The sequence below is a fragment of the Aquila chrysaetos genome, chromosome 6, assembly GCF_900496995.4.
Source record: "Aquila chrysaetos chrysaetos chromosome 6, bAquChr1.4, whole genome shotgun sequence".
NCBI classification, from domain to species: domain Eukaryota; kingdom Metazoa; phylum Chordata; class Aves; order Accipitriformes; family Accipitridae; genus Aquila; species Aquila chrysaetos.
Window position 1 is genome coordinate 25,859,940 of NC_044009.1, and position 19,647 is coordinate 25,879,586.

Consider the following 19,647-nt stretch of genomic DNA (forward strand, 5'->3'; position numbering starts at 1 on the left):
TGTGCATCACTTGTCTTTTCTTGGGGTTTTTTAGATTTTATTTTATTATATTCCTTTTCATTACTACTATTATTATTATTATTATTGTTAATATTACATTTTATTTTACTGTAGTTATTAAATCATTCTTATCTCAACCCACAAGTTTTACTTTTTTTTTCCAATTCTCCTCCCCATCCCACTGTGGGCAGGGCGGAGGAGCGAGCAAGCAGCTGCGTGGTGCTTAGTTGCTGGCTGGGTTTAAACCATGACAAAGGCCAAAAGTTTTTGCTTACCTGTAGTGCACATACTGCTCAATTCACTTCGCCACTAAAACTCCTCCCAATTCTGGTAAAAACCAAGAACTGTAGTACTGTTTGATCATTACCTGCAGCACACTATTTAACCTAACTCCCTTCTACCTCAATCCCTGGCCAGACAATTAATTATATATTATTCCAAGTTATTAAAATAATCAGCTTTGGTATCAAAATACCAGGTAACACTACTGGTATGTGCCAGTAGAAAATAGATTACACAATAGTTGACTCATTCTGAGTCAAATCTAGAGATTTCCATCCAGGCAATGGCACTAACTCAACAACACTTGGGGGTGGGGAGGAATCATCAAGGCAAAAAAAAGTAAACAAGATCACTTAGCAACATAAGAAACACTAAGCAATAAAGCTCCATTATAAACCACCTAATAGAAGTATGCCACCTTTCCAGAAACAAACAAAAATGAAGACTTACGAACTAGGAGTACATTATTCCAGAAAAAAAGTGACCCAATATTTAAAAGTTTTGCTACAAATTAAGACATATAAGTTATTTCAAAGAATTTAGAAACAGAAGTTAAAAACAGCTTTCAAACTTTGAATGTGGCCCATGTTTTCCTTTTTCTTTATTAGCAATCAGCCTAGACCCTAGGCACCAGTCACCTATTAAAAGCTGCAAGAAATCTAAATTTTACTGAAGCAGTTTTAAGAAAGGAAACTTACAACAGTAAATGTTACCCATGGTAAAGTACACAAAAATGTCCATTCCTAAAACAGAGCTAAACACATACCCTTCTGAAGACCAACCTACGTGTTTCTTATGTTGCATCTTATATTTTCCCAGACCAGAAGCATGATGGTTTAGGAGAAAACTGTCTTTTTACATTGGTTTAAAATTCTAATTTCATAATAAAACCAGACAGTAATAATGGGTATCAGATGCTTCCTATGCACCATGTACACTGCAATTATCCTACCCAGCATCTTTATCTTAAACTGAACTTTTTTTTGAGGTCAGCTGCTGCCATTTAATCTGAAATTTAAATTAAGGGGATTTTAGAATTTATTTCTATTGAATTCTCTTCCCACCCACCTTTTCAACACTCCTCTATTTTCTCATGACAGAAGTGGTAACCCGCATTAAGAGCAGAACACAAATTGACCTAATTTTAACATGAAAAATTTGTGTTCTTCGATGCCAGATCAACTTTCCAAGCCAGTACATGTTGCAATCTGACAAATATCTTGTGTTACCACATGGCAGAAGATTGCATCCCCTGGGTATGGCAATACTTCAGATCAGTGTTGCTACCAAAAGAACAAATCACTGAACTGCAACCCCAACTCCAACTGATTCACTATAAATTGTTAGCTACTCCATTATATCTGCAGACCTCCTAAGGAAGCAGTGTAACTTAGCCAGACCATAATAAAGCATCTTAAATACTCAGAAGCCTTATTACCAGTAAAAGTAGTGAAACCTAGGGAATATATTCTCTTATTCCCCACTTTCATAATTACCCTTTTGTTGTCATTCTGCAGACAGGTAGCTGGAGGCTGTATGTCAGACAACAGCTCCAAATTGTTTTGTGTGGTACTATTTGAAGATGCACCATGCTTTTAAAGCAACATACATTTTGATAATACACCACAAGGACAAACTGTGATAAACCAATTTGAGATTGGTATTCTTTCCCAGCCCCACCACACACACTCTGCAGACATGCCCTATGAGATCAGCAAGAAATGCAGAAGGAAATTTTTTATTTGTACAACAGCAGTAGAAACAGAAAGAAGGTGTATATGGTAATAAAACACCTTTAACCAGTTACAACTTTCCAATCACTAGAAGAAGATAAGAAAATGTTGATTTTCGAAACCTTGCAGCTTTCTAAGTCACAAGCCTAAACATTTCATTTATTTACCTGAAACTTGCCTAGCTTTTGTGCAAGACAAATTTCTGTATCTTATTTGAATAATAATTCATATATAGAAACTGCATGCCTTAAAACTTCTAGGAGATAATTTCTCCACAGCTTGAAATTCCAAGAAGCTAAAATCCAACTTAAGTTAGCCATTTCTCTTCATACCGATAAACTGAAACAACCAGAGTTTTAACAAGGCTATCTTAAGGGCGTCATTGTAAGGATATGTGCGAAGCTAACAAAAAAAAAAAAAGTCCTTTAGTTGGTAGCCACAAGTCTGCAGAGCCTAAGCTTTGACTTCTGAGCTCAACACTCTATAACGAATGCCTGTGAAACTGCTATAGCAACAATCATTCACCTGCAGCAATTAAAAAAAAAAAGTATTTTATGCCTATTAAATCAAACGTAGCTCAGAGCACTTGAAAGTGAAAATACTTCCTTGTTCCTTCCCTTCCTTAAATACTTCTGGTTTTCCTTAAAAAAAACCCCACACACCAGCAGAACAACACACCACCCTTTAGGTCTCCATTTTCATAAGATCCTCTGGGCACAATAATAGTTGTCATAGCTCTTCACACTTTAAAAAGAAAGACTGCCAGGCCTGAGTAATACAGTGCTTCTAACAGTTACTGAAAAAAAAACCAACCACCTGAAACACCAAAAAACCACACACACACACAAAAACCAAAACCCCACAAAACCTCCAGAAGAGGGGGTTTTTTCTTTACCAATATAGTTAGTAGAATGCCAGTGTTGTTAATTAACTCTATCCCAGCCAAAACCAGCACAGCTAGGAAGAAAAAATGTTGCTAAATAAAACCCAGTCTACTGGTCTACAGTATGCATAGCAATACTGTGGCGAAACACTGCCAAACAATTAGCAAGTTTCCCATTAAGTCTAACATTTTAACAGGTTGATATATAAACAAAAACTCTAGCAAGGCCACCCTTAGACTTGGCGGAACTGGGAAACAAGCTTTCAATGCTAGCACCAACTTTAGCATATAATAACACTACAACAAAGCCAGTAACAGAGAGGTCTAGTCTAATACTCTTCTCACAGACAGGACATTCTCTAAGGCAATGAAGTGAAAAGAAACTATAAACACTAATTTGGGACAGGCTCTTGTCTTTGATAAACTAAATTATCTAGAAATTACAATAGCTTTCTCTACTTTTTATGAAGACTGATGAAAAGAATGACAAAGAAATGTTCTAATTCAGTCATCTCTTTCAGTAACTAGTTTGCCTATGCAAGAAGGTCAACAAGAATTTTTTGCACCAGTAATAACATTTTTTTAAATTCATAACAAGCCAGGTAGTATTGAACTCTTACAGCTTAATCTAAGTCAAATGAAAATATTTTACACAAAACTGGCATTGAAATCCTCCCACTGCAAGTCTTTAGACCTGCGCCTGTGGAACACAGGCACGTCTACCCAAGGTTCAAATCGACACTATTTATGTATTTATATAAGCATTGCTTTTAGATTTAACAGTAACTTCCATTTCACTAAGGCTTCAAGCAAACAGACGCAACTGGAAGGGCAAAGCTCAGTACAATTTTTATAGCTACGTTCAGGAAGTATTAGTTGCTAAAAACAAAAGCTGGATCCACCCAAAGCTATTTGCAGTGTCGCATTCCATGCTCTAAAGGCAAAAATTCCCTGCAGGGCTGTGTAGAGTCCGACTGTCAGACAAGCCCGACTTGTTTGACAAGACAGTTGTTTGAAGTCGTTAAATTTAACATGCAGTCATCAAATAGCCAGCCTGGTCTGACTACTGTGCGTAGCAGTCAGTCAACCTTCAAAGTGGATTTCAGCTTAGAAGCGCTACCATAAAATCTCACTGGCACTGGTATTATGGTAGCTAATCCTCTATCCCTAAGCATTATATTTAAAATAAGAACAATCCCTTGGTGTTAAGGCTGAATTAGACCTACAAAAAGTAACGTTAGGAAATTAAACATGAAATACTGCCTTTAGATCACTGGTGAGTTAAGTCTTAAAACTAATTGAAGTAGTCTACATAATGCAGAATTGTAGAATATTTCTCAACACTGTTTGAAATAAACTATTCATTGGTGGATTAGAAGGTTTGTTTTAAGGGAGCTTTTTCCTCTTCATGTTTTCAGACATAAAAGGCAACATCTTCAGCACAAGATCTCTTAGTAGCCTTTATTCTGAAATATGTCAAAGTCCCTATGCTTTTTGTGAACCTTTCAAATCTGTAAAATGCCAAAATAAAACCCAAAAAGCCTCGTTATAGCAGCAGTACTACAGTTAGAATTAATAAAGGACTTCATGATAAACTGTTCTAAACTGGCTAAATTGCCGTGATAAATTCAATCAATCAATTCTAATTTTCAAGGGAATCACCTTTGGGCACAACTTTTCATTTTAATCACAATACTAATTTTTGAGTCAGCTGTTGATCCAAAAGAAGAATGGCTCCTGGCAAGTAATTATAAACCTCCTTTTTAAAAATTCACACAAGCATTCTGTTCCATTTCCGGAATTAAAAGAAAAAGAGGGGGGGTGTTTATTTTATAAATGGGAGTTGCAGTGAATCATGACAGAAACAACTATTTTGGGACAAGTTAAAAAATTCCATTTAGCATAGAGATTTATACCAAAATAAACCTATAGCCATCAATCATGATAAAATTTAGCTCACAAACATTAGAAGTCAAAGTTAATATATTTCTTCTCTTTTCAAAACAAGAAAAATAATTATAATCTTCCATTAATGCCTTAAGTTAAAGACAATTATCTGACAGCTGTTTGATTTCCTTTGTACTTCAGATCCCCAACACCACCAGAAAAACAAAATGAAAGAGTTTTCTTACTAAAACGGAAGTAAACCCTCTATTTTTCTTTCTCTTGCTTTTTGTTGTTGTTGTTTCTGAATGACAACTCAATTACAGCCTCGTCACTTGGAACCGGCATGTGACTGATGCCATCCGTGGGATGAAATCTAGTTAAACTGAACTCAGATTTTAATGTCTTCACATTTGATAGAAAGTACCAGTAGGCAAGTTCCATGTACAAGCTGGCATACAGTATTTCAGCCTTCTAGAGTCCACTGCACAGGGCATTTACCAGGAATTTTCCATTCTGTGACGTATTACATTCTATTAACATTCCCTTCTCCCATCAAAGTTGACATAATGAACCAACAGTAGTAAAAGCTGGAAGCTGTATTTTAAGCCCAAGAGAACAAGAAGCATCCTAAATAATTCAAAGGCAACTAAAATAACATGACGTCAAAAGTCTACAGTGTCAAGATAAACCTAAATTTAATGAAAATTCAAACGATAGCTTCGGAAAGGTTTAGAGTTTATCGCTTGATTGCTTTGAAACTCGAAGTTATGCCATTGTTTTACATGAGAAAAGGGCTGAGTTTTAGCAACAACACACACAAAGCCAGCTTTTGCACCATCAAGTTTCTAACTTTCAGTGTGATGCAAGAGACAATAAAAGTTTAACACAGACTGAAAGAAGCAGGATGATGCTACAACAGTAAAAAGATGAGCCTATTATTTCACCATATCAACAGCTAAATATTGGCAAGTCTTTTAGTAGATAAAGAAAAAGGCTGAGAACTTGTGTACAGCTTATCAAAAAGAAGTCTGTATTTGTTTCAAAGTGTCACATGATTACTTCACATCAAATTTAACTAAAGCAAATTTTTATTTCTTTAGCTATGGATTTAACTGTTTGGTTTTTCTCTTCTCAACCTCACCAGGCCTTACATTAATATTGTACTGCAGCTGAACTATACACTGAAGGTATAAAACCTCCCAAATCCAGTTTTCAAAAGCACCCTTAAAAAAAATCAAAGACTCAAAAACTAGGGCATAGCAGAATTTGCTTTACTTGTGCAACTGCTATTTGGCATCCATTGCACTTATGCTGGTACAGTTTTAAAATTATTACCACGGGTAAATAATGACGTCAGATTTCTGCAAATAACACTTTTGTTCTCTATACCCTGCTTTATTCCCAACAGCTTTACCCATCCAGTATGGTGAATGATGCAGGATCCTGTGGAGAAAAAAAAACTGTGTGCAGTCATACCTGAGCCAGTGTACTGGTTGCCATTTTTGAGACTTTTTTTTGGATTTAAGGTTATTATACACAACAAATATTAAAGGACCATCCTTTTCATCATTTTCTCTCCCAAATTCCAAGTTTGCCCTTAAAAGCATGTGAACACTGCAGATCTAACCAAAATTGTTATTTAAAGAAAAAAAAATAATTCAAGAACATCAAATAAAACCTTTTCCCTCCTTGCTTCTCAGAACATGCCAAACCATTTAGCCTACAGTTCCCATGGAGCTTCAGTCATTTATCAAGAAAACTGTTCATTCTAGCTAGTCCTAAATTCAGCAAAAGCACAGGTAAATGAATACCAAGTTTTATATAATTAAATGCATTAGCCAAACATTTATTGACAGAGTTGGTAAGGTGACTAACAAGCAGCCACTTTCTACAAAAAAAGCCACTACCACAACAACTTTCTACAAAACTTCGGAGGATTACATCACTGGAAACTCTGGACTGATGCCCCACATACATCGTCAGTTAACATTTCCAGTCACTCTTCCACAGAAGCCAAGCATTTACTCATTACTTTTAGAATAAGAAGTTTCAATAACTTTTAAAACCTTTTTTTCCGTTCCTAAATTCTCCTTCAACATTCCAAGTGAAAACTTGCAGTAAAACTATGTTTTCCTAAAATTATTACTAATAGTAAAAGAATAATCTTGCTATCTTATTCAAGGAGTCAAACTCGAACTGCTTCATTTTCACTTTGCTTTTCATAGATGTTTCAGCATTAATGCTAAATTCTTCTTTCTGAGTGCTACCTTTTCAACCTCTGCCTTCGCTTCCTTATTAGTTTTTAAATGTCTTATGGGATACTCCTACAGGTTCTTAGGCAGTCTGGTGAACGATAATTGACAAGAATACCAATTTTCCCTACGTGAATAATTAAAAGCAAACTCATTCACTGTTTTCATCCAGACTTCAGGAATATGTCCTCAAAGATTTGTCTTCACCCCTAACCCCCCCCACAACTTCAGTCTAAAAGCCAGAATTACTAGGACTGGTTATTTAAATAAAAGTGTATTTCCTATGTTAAATTGCTAACCATTAGATAATTAAAGGTTTAGCATCTGCTTTGATTTTATGCTCTCTTTGTGCTATGTAAGAGTAGTATTTAACCATGAATTTATTTTGAGGTTTCGTTTGTGCTTCCCTTAAATGTCCTTTAGATAAAGCATTCAAAATCCTTTAAAGCCTTTGGAATTTAGCCTCTTAAATATCCTCTGTTTTAAAATATGCTCTGCTTTTAGATACTAGTATAATTAGCCATTCTTACAGTTAAATTTAATTCCTAATTTTACACAGCCATAGTTAGCAGTGTTACTCAACAGTCAATTATTTAATTCCACTTATTCCTATTGCTTACTATAGGTACATGCAATCCTCAATCATAAATCAGACAAAAAGGTTATCATAAATGCTTTAAATATCAGAGAAAGCATCAACGCATACAAATATTTTATCAGCACAGAAATCAAACAGCTAATGTTTAGATTTGCAGATACATGGAGAAGCCTTAGTGAGATGTCAAACTTAAAACAGCGCTTATGATGAGAATAATCAAGTATAGTTTTCATTTCTTGGTGTTTCCTGTTGTATCTCCCATCCTCCTCTACTGCAGCCTCCCATTTACTAGAAGATAAATTGGAAAAGTTCTCTGAACAAATCCCTTTTTTAAAAAAATAAGATGCTTATCTGTACTGTTGAGACATGTGCATGTTTTGGCGGGTTTTCTCCTTCTTATATGCATTTCTTTCATCAAGAAAAGCTCAGTAATTAAAGAAGCTCTTCTCTCTTATATGGCAGCTGTTTAACCTTTCTGAAGCCTGTAAATATTTTAACAGTATCTATTGACAACATTTGGATTCAGACATTAAGCTACAATGCTGTTCAACAGGCAGCTGGCAAGCCTTTGTCCCATTTCCATATTACAGCACAAACATACTGCATATTTGAGTTGATTCTACAATATTCTTTTATCAGGACACATGCTATCCCCATATCTGAACCAGATGACCAAGTCTGAAGTGCCATAACTCAGATACCACACAACAGCCCACTGTTTGTTAAACTCACTCTTATATTAGTCCACCAACACACAGAACCAGAAGCCTGTGTTTCTAGCTTTGTGATAAATCATTCCATTTAAGACACTTGATTCTTTCATTTCAGTAAAAGCTTAATCTGAAATATATTTGTTGGTATGTTCAGAACTAGATGTTTCTCATTAATCCTGTAAAGCACTAATCCACAAACCTGTGGACACATAGGAATTTCAACTTCATGCTGAACACCGGCAGAACCCTGAATCTTACAGCAAAAGCACAGGCAAACTTCATACACTTCTTTATCTAAAAGTAGCAGCTACATATATGTGTTGGCAAATATATTATAGAATTATAAGAAACTAAAATAATTTCTCCGTAGCTTGCAAAATGTTATGTTTTTCTTACACCTCTGCCTGTTTAGATTTATCTGCTGTCTCATTTCAATCTGAAGTCTGCATTCTCTGTGGCAGCGTCCCTGTTCTGTGTGTGAACAACCAACAGCACGAGGCCACTCTGGTCCATAATTAAGGAAGGTAACGGCTACTATAAGTTAAGACATCTCATATATACACATCAGTTATTTATATGAAAAGTTCTATATTTCTAAATATTAGAATTATGTTAGTTCTTGGACTCAGACATCTCTAAATAGCAGACACTAAATTCAGAATTGATAACCAACTGTTCTTGTTTATCTAGATCCATTCTTAGTTCAGCATCTCATAAAGACAGAGCAAAGATATTTTCACCAATGCAAGGCCACAAGTGACTTGTGACGTGCTCCTTTACAAGTTACACTCTCTCAGAATGCAGAGATTTATTTAAAACAATCTGCAGAAAAGATATTTTACACAGCAATTGTTTAATAAAGCTTCACGCACTAGTTTTAGCAGTGGCATGAATTTACATGACTGACTTATGAAAAACTACTTTTACTGAAGATTTGGTTTGCTCAAGCGTTCATCTAGCTCTAAGCTGAATACTTCTTTATCTAATATAACAAAGGCAACATATAGTGATGTGACATGAATCACTGCCAAATCAGCAATTGCACAAGGAGGAAGACAAGTGCAAGCTAAGTCAGGATGAGATCATACTTGGGATGCAAAGGTCAGTGTTTCACACGGGGCTTACAGTTTAACAACAAAGATTATATTCTTATTGAATTACATGTGTCTCATCACCACATTGCTAAAACCACACTTCTTTGAGAAATGCAACTACAACATCATTTAGATGAACAAATTCAGTTCACACTGCTTTATACAGCCCTACAATAGTCATGTCTAAAAGCTGAGCTGATCATAAACTTTTTTGGTTTATTTACAAATACTCTCCAATTTTATACAGGGACAGAGGTTAAAAACCTCTTACAAGCAAAAACTCACGTTGTTTAATATAAACTGATGAACCACCCCTTGTAATTTCATAATACTCTTCCGGAAGGTATACATTTGCTGTCACTTGCTGAATACCACATTAAATGCCCCGATCTTTTGATGCAGGTGACTGAGGGATTCAGCTGAACTATAAAATATTACACGGGAGGCAGTACTTTGTAAAACAGTAGTGAAGGGACAACACAAGCACGATGCCTTTTGTCAGGGACAGCTAGTTAGTGGGTCAGCTTAGCAAGACCATAACACCACACACTGAGAAAACTGGTATGTTCTTGCTCCAAGCCAATTTTCTGGACTACCAAGATCGCCCTCTTTTTATGTTAGTTTTGGCCCAAAGCAAGGTGGCTGATGCTAACAGAATCCCCCCCAACGAGAAAGGCTTGAAAGGCTCCAAAGGCACATAAATTTATTCTCACAATTCAAGGTCAAATTTATCTCAATTCTATATAGTATGTTAGGATTAAGTCACGGTAACGGGGAATGAAAGGAAATTATTCTCTTTCACAGACTGAGTTCTCACAGCACAAAGTACACACTAATATAAATTACCTGTTAAGATCTCATAATGCGAATGTAAATTTAACTCAAGCCAATTAAATGCACATTTATATGTTAAAGCTTCAGCTTCTAAGTATTTGCATTGCAATGGTCTTCCGATGTAGACAGCCATGTCATTATAGGAAAGCTATCACAGCTAGCACACCACAGTTTGTAGCACTTCAAAGACTCATCACAGCGGTCTGCTCCTGACTAACATAGAAATCATGATTTCTCCCAAGACCACTTATTTTTTCATTCAAGTCTTCTTCTGATTCCTGTAAGGCAGCCTATAAGGACCCCAGATGAGGAAAAAATAACTCAAAAGTAACAGGACTTTAACCACTTCAGGACATTTTTAGGATAATGCGTGAAGTCACATTTAATGTTTTTTTCTGTCTAGCTTTTCATCTAGTACCAGAAAATGCTCTCCTATAAAAAAGTACCACATTTCTTTCTATGCTACAGTATTAAACAAGAAAATATTTATAATATATAGATATCCATCACTATGCCAGGGACAAAACTACAACATATTTATCTCACTACCATCAGATTTTGTAAAAACAAACAAGAAATACAGCACAACATAAGAAAGCACATTTAAGATGACAGCTTATACACAAGTCTGCTGCTCTTAAAACAGCAAGGGATGTGATTATCTCAGCTATCTGCATTAGTAAAGACCAGAATGTTATGATTAGCTTTAAAACTGCTAACACACAGAGTCCCTACCGTATTAATGACCCTAAGATTGAAAGTTCCCTCTTTGAAATGTGAAGCACAGGCTAGAAGCTAGCTGAAGAACAGACTCACAGCTTTCCCTTCAAACTACTATATCACCTACAAGACAAGGCAGTGTTTAAATGAAATCAGGGCTTTACTGAAGACAAAAGTGTAAGAAAAAGCTCAGAACCATTATAAAACAATGAAAACTGAAGATTTTCTGAGATGCACATGGCAGCTAAGTGCCTTTGAAACCCTTTCTGAAGGCAATTGGGTTGTTTGGGCTGGGGTTTTTTTTCTGATATAGAAGAAAAATCTCTTTCCGTATAAAAGGGTATCTGATCACTTTCTGAGTAAAATAAAAAGTATCAGAAATCCTGACATACTTTATGTCTAAGAGTCTGAAATATCTACCAGAAAAACTGGAGGAGATGAAATACACATAGTTAAAATCTTACAGATAAGATAGAGGTTGAACCTCTTCAATTTGAATCTGCAATAACAGTTACTTCAGAAGATTATAAAACACGGATTAATTTTGTATACTGATACATAATTAACATCTAAGAAAAGGTTAATCAACTAATATTACAATAGTAATATTATTACAGCCTTGCTAGTCTAAGGCCATAAGGCAAAACTGGTAGAGATTACCTCAGTCACATGAACATGAAAAGGTCACAGACACACGTGAAAGCATGTCCTTTTCCCAGACTACTTCCATTCACCTAATAGAGCTCTTCTCCTGCTGTACACTTACGTTAGTAAAGCATTTTCAGGTATCTGCTGCATATGCACTTATATAAGAAGTGTTTCATGCTCCTGTGTAGATTATCGAAGGCTTTGAACTGACACTAAATATACTTGATACTACCATTGTCTACCTAGCCTACTGGAGAAAAATTTTTCCTAGCGAATTCTATAGAAAGGACCTGTGTTACCTATTCTACACATAATTCAATTATCTTAAAATGCACGCATTCCTACATTTGGATGAGAGGACAGCAGCTTACATCCATATCAATATTCAAATGAATAACAGCACTGTACATTAACAGAATTGAACAGAAAAATAAACCCCACTATTTGAAACTGAAAATCATCAAAAAACATGCCAGCAAGTTGCATCCTTAACAATGCTTTCTTTGCAGAAAATTTGACATAATCATTTAAAAAAAAAAGAAAAAAAAAACTAAAAAACAATGAAAAATTCAAGGCTGGAACAGACTACTAACAATACAATGCTGCGACAACCCCAGTGACTCAAATCTAAACTTCACTAAATTTAGTGAATTTTTTCAACCGCTTCCATGCAACATCAGAAGCATCATAAATCATGTCTGGCTGCTACTTTCATTGGGCATCTTGAACAGCAGACTGTAATCTGCAGCTTTGTAGCTACTGCCCTACAGGATAGCTTTTAGGGGAACAGAAGCAGAAAAAAAAATCCAAAACCAAACCCCAACCTTAGATTAGAAAACACCAGATGAAAAACAACTGAATACCAACTAAAAATGAACTTTTGCAGCCACTCAAACATACATCTTGAAAGAAAGAAAAAAAAGAAACCAGCTCATACATGGTGTCATCCAAAGGCCGCTTCTGCAGAGATCCTAGTTACATGATGCTGTCTGCCCAAAATCTCCAAGTGCTAAACTGCACGAGAGGCAATGAAAATGGAGAAATGCCTTCCTAATGTTACTTTGCACAAAAGTAATTATTGCAACTCACACCTGACACTGCCAGAGATGTCAAGTGATCACAAACAAAAGTCATGACCCAGGATAGATGGTAAGATGGTAACACAGCATTATCCATCACTTTAAAGCTGTGAAAAGCCTTGCTGCTGGAGCACAGGGTGCTATATTTAACATACGATCATGAAGGACCTGATAATCTAAAAAAGGCAAGACAAACAAGGCTACTTATTAGTAACAATCTGAAGCACCACACAAAAAAAGGAGCTTGGATTTCAGTTTCTTTAGCTAACAAGACTGCAAAAGCTAAAGTCACATATTTGGGATTTGTGGCACAACAAATACCCCCTTTACTCAACTGTGACTCTCCAGCAGTTTTTGTAGTTTGGTGAAATTGCCTAGCCTTCCTTCCCAGGATGTCAGCCACAACAAAGTCATGACAGTGCAACATACAGGATATGATACTACACTTCACTGGGCAGTGCCAGGTACAAAGAGACTTCTCCCTAAACCACTGTAACCTGTCACTGGTGATTATTTATTGCTACACCTTCACATTGTGCTAAATGCTCCAAGGACAGTACAGCACACAGATGTTTTCAATACATGACTGAACAATCTAACTTACATTAAGGGTTCACAACATTTTACATCCTAACACCTAGCTTCTTCAGTTCCTCTTAACTTCACCAAACTTAATCCAAGATGAAACACTGTTATGCTCAATGCCAGCCTCAAGCAGAATGAGATATCATTTTAACCTGAACAAGTTAGGGGAGAGAGAGAAAAAGGAAAAACCAGGTTTGTGTCTAGTACTTTTTGAAAAAGTGAAGACTCCTTTTTGGAGTCGCTCTAATTGCCTTCAAATTTTGAAGACAAGCTATTTTATTTTAAAAATATATGTATTTTCCTACTTAAGAACAAGTCCTTATCAACATATGAATCCACCTAATTGTGCCCTTAATATATGGGTCTGGAAGAAAAAAAAGCCAAAAAAGTCACTGACAGCTCATGGAGGCTGAGTATATAAAAATTTCTATATATATATTTTTTTTTTTAGTAGTCCATCCTCCACCACCCGAGAGCTGACTACACTGCATATGCATCATTCCCATGAAGAAACTGAACATCCTGTAAGTGATCTAAAGCACACATTTTAATTTGCACCATTTATGCAAACTTCCTGCTAGCATGTGGACAACACGGAGATGGAAAGCATATAATCTGAATGAAAGGTTCAAGCAAAAGGGGAGAAGATATAAGACAGACAAAAGAATTTTATAAAGAACTAGGGATGAAAGAGACAAAGACCGGCTGGGCAGAAAAATTCAGAGCTTGGCTCATCTCTGCAGCCCTGTGTCTCCCAAAGCTGAGGAAAGCCTGGATTCTTGGAGTCTGTTCCAAGTGCCTTTGTTCTTCTCACATCGATGAACTCATTGGCAAAACATCCATCTCCTCCAGTGCTAGTCCATTTCCTACTGCCATTGGCATTACTACATTAGTTAAAAAGGCAAAGGTCTATGCAAGTGTGTTTCAACCCAACAGATCACCCAGGTGGGTAGCAGTAAGAAGTCATACCATACTGTTATGTTTGCACTAGTTTTATTTTTAACTACATATAATCATTAGGGTTGCAAACCCACACACATAAAAACTAAGAAAAGCTACAATTAAGACTACTTTGTGCAGCCTTCATCCACTGCTTTGTGCACTTGTGGTGTTAAGATGGTCTGTACTTAAAGTGTCACATTTATGCTCTTGAGATAGGCCTTTTCTGGAAATGAACTGGGAAGAAGAACAAGAGAATGTTTGTTCTACCCTTAATATCCTACTGGCTTGAACAGTTAAAGAAACTGTGACACATATGAAGCATGAGACTGCAAAGAGAAAAGCTGAAAGAAAACCAGAGAATAAGGCCACCAGAAGCTATCCTTGCCACTGCCACCAAGTTCCTATATGACAGTAGGCCAGTCCTTTCCCCTGCCTTTACAGTAATTTTTTGTACGTTCCTTATTTTACAGATATCTATTTAGATAATCTGCAATCCAATTTGTGTACATATACCTGGCGGCAATTAGGACCTGTGCTTTAAACATATGAATTGCTTTACACTATAAAATGCAAATGGAAACAGGACAGTATTTTAATAACATTCCCGCCAGGTGAAGGAAATTCATTATTATTAATGGAGTACTTAGATGTTACAGTGATAACCAGCAAAGGAAGACTCAGGAGTAACTTAATAAATCTGCTCTTTGGGAAGGCTATCGCTAAATATAGTTTAAATGAAACTGGAGCTGCACAGAAAACAATAAGTATAAAGCTAAATACTAGACAGCAGTGAATTAAATAGATACATCTTAATGCCATTGCCCTACAAAACAAAGAATTATGTGAACACATGCATTCACATAGTTAAGATAGAGCTACAGTAACTGCTTAAGCTGACCCATGAACACTGTGCACTTCACACCTCACACACAAAAAAAGCCCAACCTAAACAGCAAATCAAGAGATGAGGTTGTCTAGTAAGGGCAGTTATATCCTTACAGAAGCTAAGCAAGTCTATGCAACTTCTAAGAAAAAAAACGTGTTAAAAGATGCTACATTTTAAATACCTGACTTCCAAACAAGAGGAAAAAGACACACACACACCCCACCACCACCACTCCCCCGTCACAAATATTTACCTTACTGCAGTAAAGCATCCAAAGCTCATACAGCCTCTCTCGAGATGCCATTCCTTTCCTTCCTCTTTTCGTCGATACCAGCTACTTCTGTTCAAGATCCTACCATGCTCAGTTCCCAGGTGCTCTTACGCAGTTTTTGCTTTAATATTACAGTTATATCATAACCCGAGAAGAAGTCAAGGATGAAAATAACAGCGTCTCAAGTCTCTCCTTTTCGGGTAAACAACGCAGCACAACACAAGCAACTGCAGACAAGTGTCAAGCATGTCCGTTCTTCGCCAGCGCTGCTTCGGTTCTAATCTCTGAAAGTGAAAACATACCCTTCAGGCCTTTGGTAGAGAAGGAAAAAAACAAATCCGTACTTAAAGCCCACAGACGACCTCGGGAATTACGCGGCGGCAGGTCGCATTGCTTTCGCCTCTGACATTATCACCCCTAAGACGGAGAAGTCTGGTGGCTAATTTCTTTTTTTGCGGGGAGTCCGCGGGAGGGGGGGGGGGGGGGGTGAAGCAGCAGGGCTGCTGAGAGGGGACGCCGGAGCCCTGAGGGCGCGGGGAGAGGCGGCAGTGATAACGCCGCTCACCCTCCCGCCGGGGGGGGGCACTGCCGCGCCCCGCACGCCTGGGCCCCGGCCCGGCAGCGACAGCCGCCGCCCTACTCCCGCCACCCCCGGGCTCCACAGCCGGCCCCGGAGCCCGGCGGGCCCAGGCAGCGACGTCTCCCGCAGATTAGCGGCTGCCCAGGCAGAGACGCCGGCCGCGGCCTTTCCCGTCCCCCCGCGGGGCGCGGGAGAAGCCCTGCGCTGCCCCGCCGCCCGCTCCCGGGCGAAAGCGGCTGCCCCGCGCCACCACCTACCGCGCCCTCGGCCTCCCCCAGCTCCCGCCGCGCCGCCGCGGCCTTCTGCCCGCAGCCTACCCGGGCCACGGTGGGTAGCGGCCGGGCAGCGCCGCGCGGCAGCCGGGCGGCGGAGGGGGCCGGGCCTCGCCACATCGCCCGCCCCGCCCGCATTCCGGCACACGCCCCGGGCCGCCACTGAGGGGCGGGGAGGCCGCGGGCGCCATCTTGGCTGCGGGCAGCGGCAGCGCTTCTCCCGCGGGCGGAGCGGCCGGCGGCCGTGGCGCAGCGCCTCGGCCCGGGACCGCTGGCTGGAGCGGGGGGCGCACCGCGGGGCGGGCCGGGGCCGCTGCGGCCAGCCCCGGCGGCGGAGTCGTTCCGCCGCCCACGGCGCCTCACCTGAGCAGCGGCCGGTCCCCGTCAGGCGGCGCGCCCCTCTGCCGCACGAGGAGTCTGTTTGCCCGTGGAAGGGTCGGCGTTCCCAGTCCTTGTGCGACAGCGCGCCTCAGGAAACCTCCGTACTGCCTTACAAGCGATACAGTTTATCAAGCACGTACGTGTGTTTTACCTATGCTCCAGAGGGGCCTGCCTCCATAGCCTGAGGAGCTTGGATGTATACATAGGTACAATCCGCTACTGCTTCAAAGCAGCCCATACCTCGTGTGCGGAGCTTGCATAGGACTTAGAAAATGCTCCTAAAATAAGTTAGATTGCTAAAGGAGAAACGTGAAAAGACATTCCTCAGCTTACTGCTGGGACTCTTTCCAAGCACACTGGTAGTTCACAGGCCCTCGTGAGGCACAGCGCTCCAGCAAAGGACTTCTCCTACCGCTCAGTCAATAACAGGATCCTTTTAGCGTGACTCGCAGGGCACTCCCCAGGGAGCAGGCTTCCCTCCATGTCCCTCCACTCCGTTGGAAAGCAGGGCTGGAAATGGATGTTGTGTCAGGCTCCAAAGCAGGAGGAGGAGATTTAAGGAGACCGGGGCCTTCTCCCCAGTTTGCTGTGAGAATCACAGCCCTGCAACCTCTGGCCGCAGCCCTGGTCCTTCTGCCACTGGGTCGTCTCCTCACCTGGGTAAATCTTGTACAGCTTCACAGGATGAAGCATTCATTGCCATTCATTGCACAGTCGATTCCTTTGCAGGGCATTTCACACCGCTGCAATGGTTTCATGAGAGGTTTGGAAATCCTTTGCAAAGGAATTGACTGTGTAATACCATTATATTGTCTGCTGTATAAACAATTGCTAGGGATGGATAAGTGTCACCAAGAGCCCAGAGACAGTCCGAGATAGGTCCCTGCAACATGCCTTTGCATATTTGTCTTGCTTTTAGAAGAAATTTAAGGGCTAATCTGTGCTGGGTGTTGTATCATGGATCAGCAGTGTGGGAGTGGGAGAAGTATCTTTTGCTGCAATATCTAAACATAGTTCCTAGCATGGATGGAAGGACACTGACAAAAATGAGTCTGTAAAATTATTTTGAGTCATGTGATACTTGTGCTCTGGTACTTGCTGCTAGCCACAATAGTCTCCTGCCTTGAGTTTGCGACATAATTTTTTCCATCAAGAAAAAAATAAGACCTCAGAGTCCAGCTCTGTCCCAAGGGCAGGTTCTGCTATGCTTAAGCCACCCTAGACCCCTCTCTGCAAACAGCCTCCAAGAATGGAAGAGATTCTGCCTTCTCCCCGAGGAATTTACCTCAGGGCTTGAGTTACTGCTAGGAGCTTGTTCCTAACAGCCAACTTGCATCACCTTTGAAACAAATGCAAACCACTGTTATTTGTCCCTTCCACAGTAATACGGGAAAAGGAAGCTCTTTGTAGCATGCTTTTTGAGTTACAAATTTTTATCACATCTTCTTACAGCCTTTTCTAGGCTAAACAACAGCCTATTTCAAACTTCTCTTACAACTTAATCCCTTTGAAGAAGTCAGGCCCAAACAAAGCCACGTACAAACCCCAATTCTTCTCTGATACTGCTTTGCTTTCTTCCATTACTGACTTTTGCAAGTGGTAGTAGCTGCTCCCACATACAGAAGTCCTACGACAGACTCTAGTGAAAACAACAAAAAAAAATCCTCTGATACAAATGGGAGACTCCTCCCTTGTTAAGAGCTGCCGCCCACGTAATTAGGATGCTCACAGACTATAAAGCAGCCATTTTCCACTCTGCTGGAGTTGTAGTGATATAGCTATCCTGGTGGGCCTAGGTAATCACTGCTGCTTGTGTGGGTAGTTCTTGCTCTATATAGGTGCTTTAGAGGGAAGGTGGAGTATTTGTGTCTTGCAACAGGGCAGTTTGTCCTAGTGGTATACAGCGTGAGTCATCTCCTGGCCTTGACGTTCTAGAGGTTTTCTTAAGTCAGGTAGCTCACTGTAAAGCTGTTAAGGTGGCTTTTGGATGTCTGCATTACTGGGTGTAGGTCAAGTTTAATCTCTCCTTGTTGGTACAGACAAATATTCAGTATTTCCTATGAGTTCTTTCTCACATGCAAATATAAGCAACAATGAGAGGGGTCAGTGGAGAAAGGTGCGCTATAGCTATAGCTTTGTCCCTACAGGTATAGTATAATTCTAGGTGAATTTATATTTCAGTGTACTTACCTTCATAAAGACTCAGCTAAAGATACAGAAGCCAAAGAATGGAGGAAGATGTAAGAAGCAGCATTACCAGCTATGTATGGGTACTTTAAAATGTGTTTATGGATTGGTCTGGCTGTGAAAGCTAATTATCAGACTTCATCATCTTCTCTTCCATAATTATGTACCAATTTTTTCATGGACCTTAAATAGCCAGGTAGGCAGTGTTCATTTGTATTTCATTGTCCCTTAGCTGCTGTCTTGTGGTAACTGTCTGTTTACAACAGCGGTTGTTTCTCATACTTTGTTCATTACTTGTGGTTTTGTACTTTAACTCTCTTCAGTAGCTGTATATTAGTAACTCAGTCATCTTACTATGGACTGAACTTGTCGGTCAGCAAGTTCAGGTAACGGAATGGGTAGAGAGAAGGGTGTGCATAGGGAGAAGCCATGAATTTGAGGTTAAGAAAGATTCAACAAAGGAATGGACCACACTGGATTGCAGCTTTGAGTCCAGAGACCTCTGAAGTGGCAGGAAAAACCACACACCTTATAGTAATGCTTTTGTTAAGCCGTGCTTATTTTCTGTAGAAGCAAATGAAGAAGACAAAAATCTGATCTGACTTTCAGATATTATCAAAACCATTGTTTTGCTGTAAGGCTTCTACTGAGTTCATGCCCCAGGCCAGCAAAAAATCATGCTGAGATAGGTCTATGGCAAAGCTTTTATCTGAGGTTTTGCTTGATGTCTTAGGGCTAATGCTTTGTTTACTAACAATGAAGACCTGAAACATACTTAGAAATAAACCTGCCTCTCAAGTCTTCCATCTTCCTTTACAAA

At 39.5% G+C, this 19,647-nt stretch overlaps 1 protein-coding gene across 9 annotated transcripts in view; it reads right to left on the reverse strand.

The window, feature by feature from the left end:
- NBEAL1 (neurobeachin like 1) overlaps positions 1-16,416 on the reverse strand; it is a 92,116-nt gene extending 75,700 nt beyond the window's left edge. For 4 of the 9 annotated variants that reach the window (XR_003923750.2, XM_041124580.1, XM_041124579.1 and 1 more), the window contains exon 1: positions 15,390-15,758. Coding sequence is in view for 8 of the 9 variants with exons in the window: in XM_041124580.1 (XP_040980514.1) it covers positions 15,390-15,440 (51 nt within the window). In the remaining variant the exon portion in view is untranslated. The other 5 variants (XM_030016491.2, XM_030016489.2, XM_041124577.1 and 2 more) reach the window with 4 other exon arrangements.
- Positions 16,417-19,647: the final 3,231 nt, after the last annotated feature.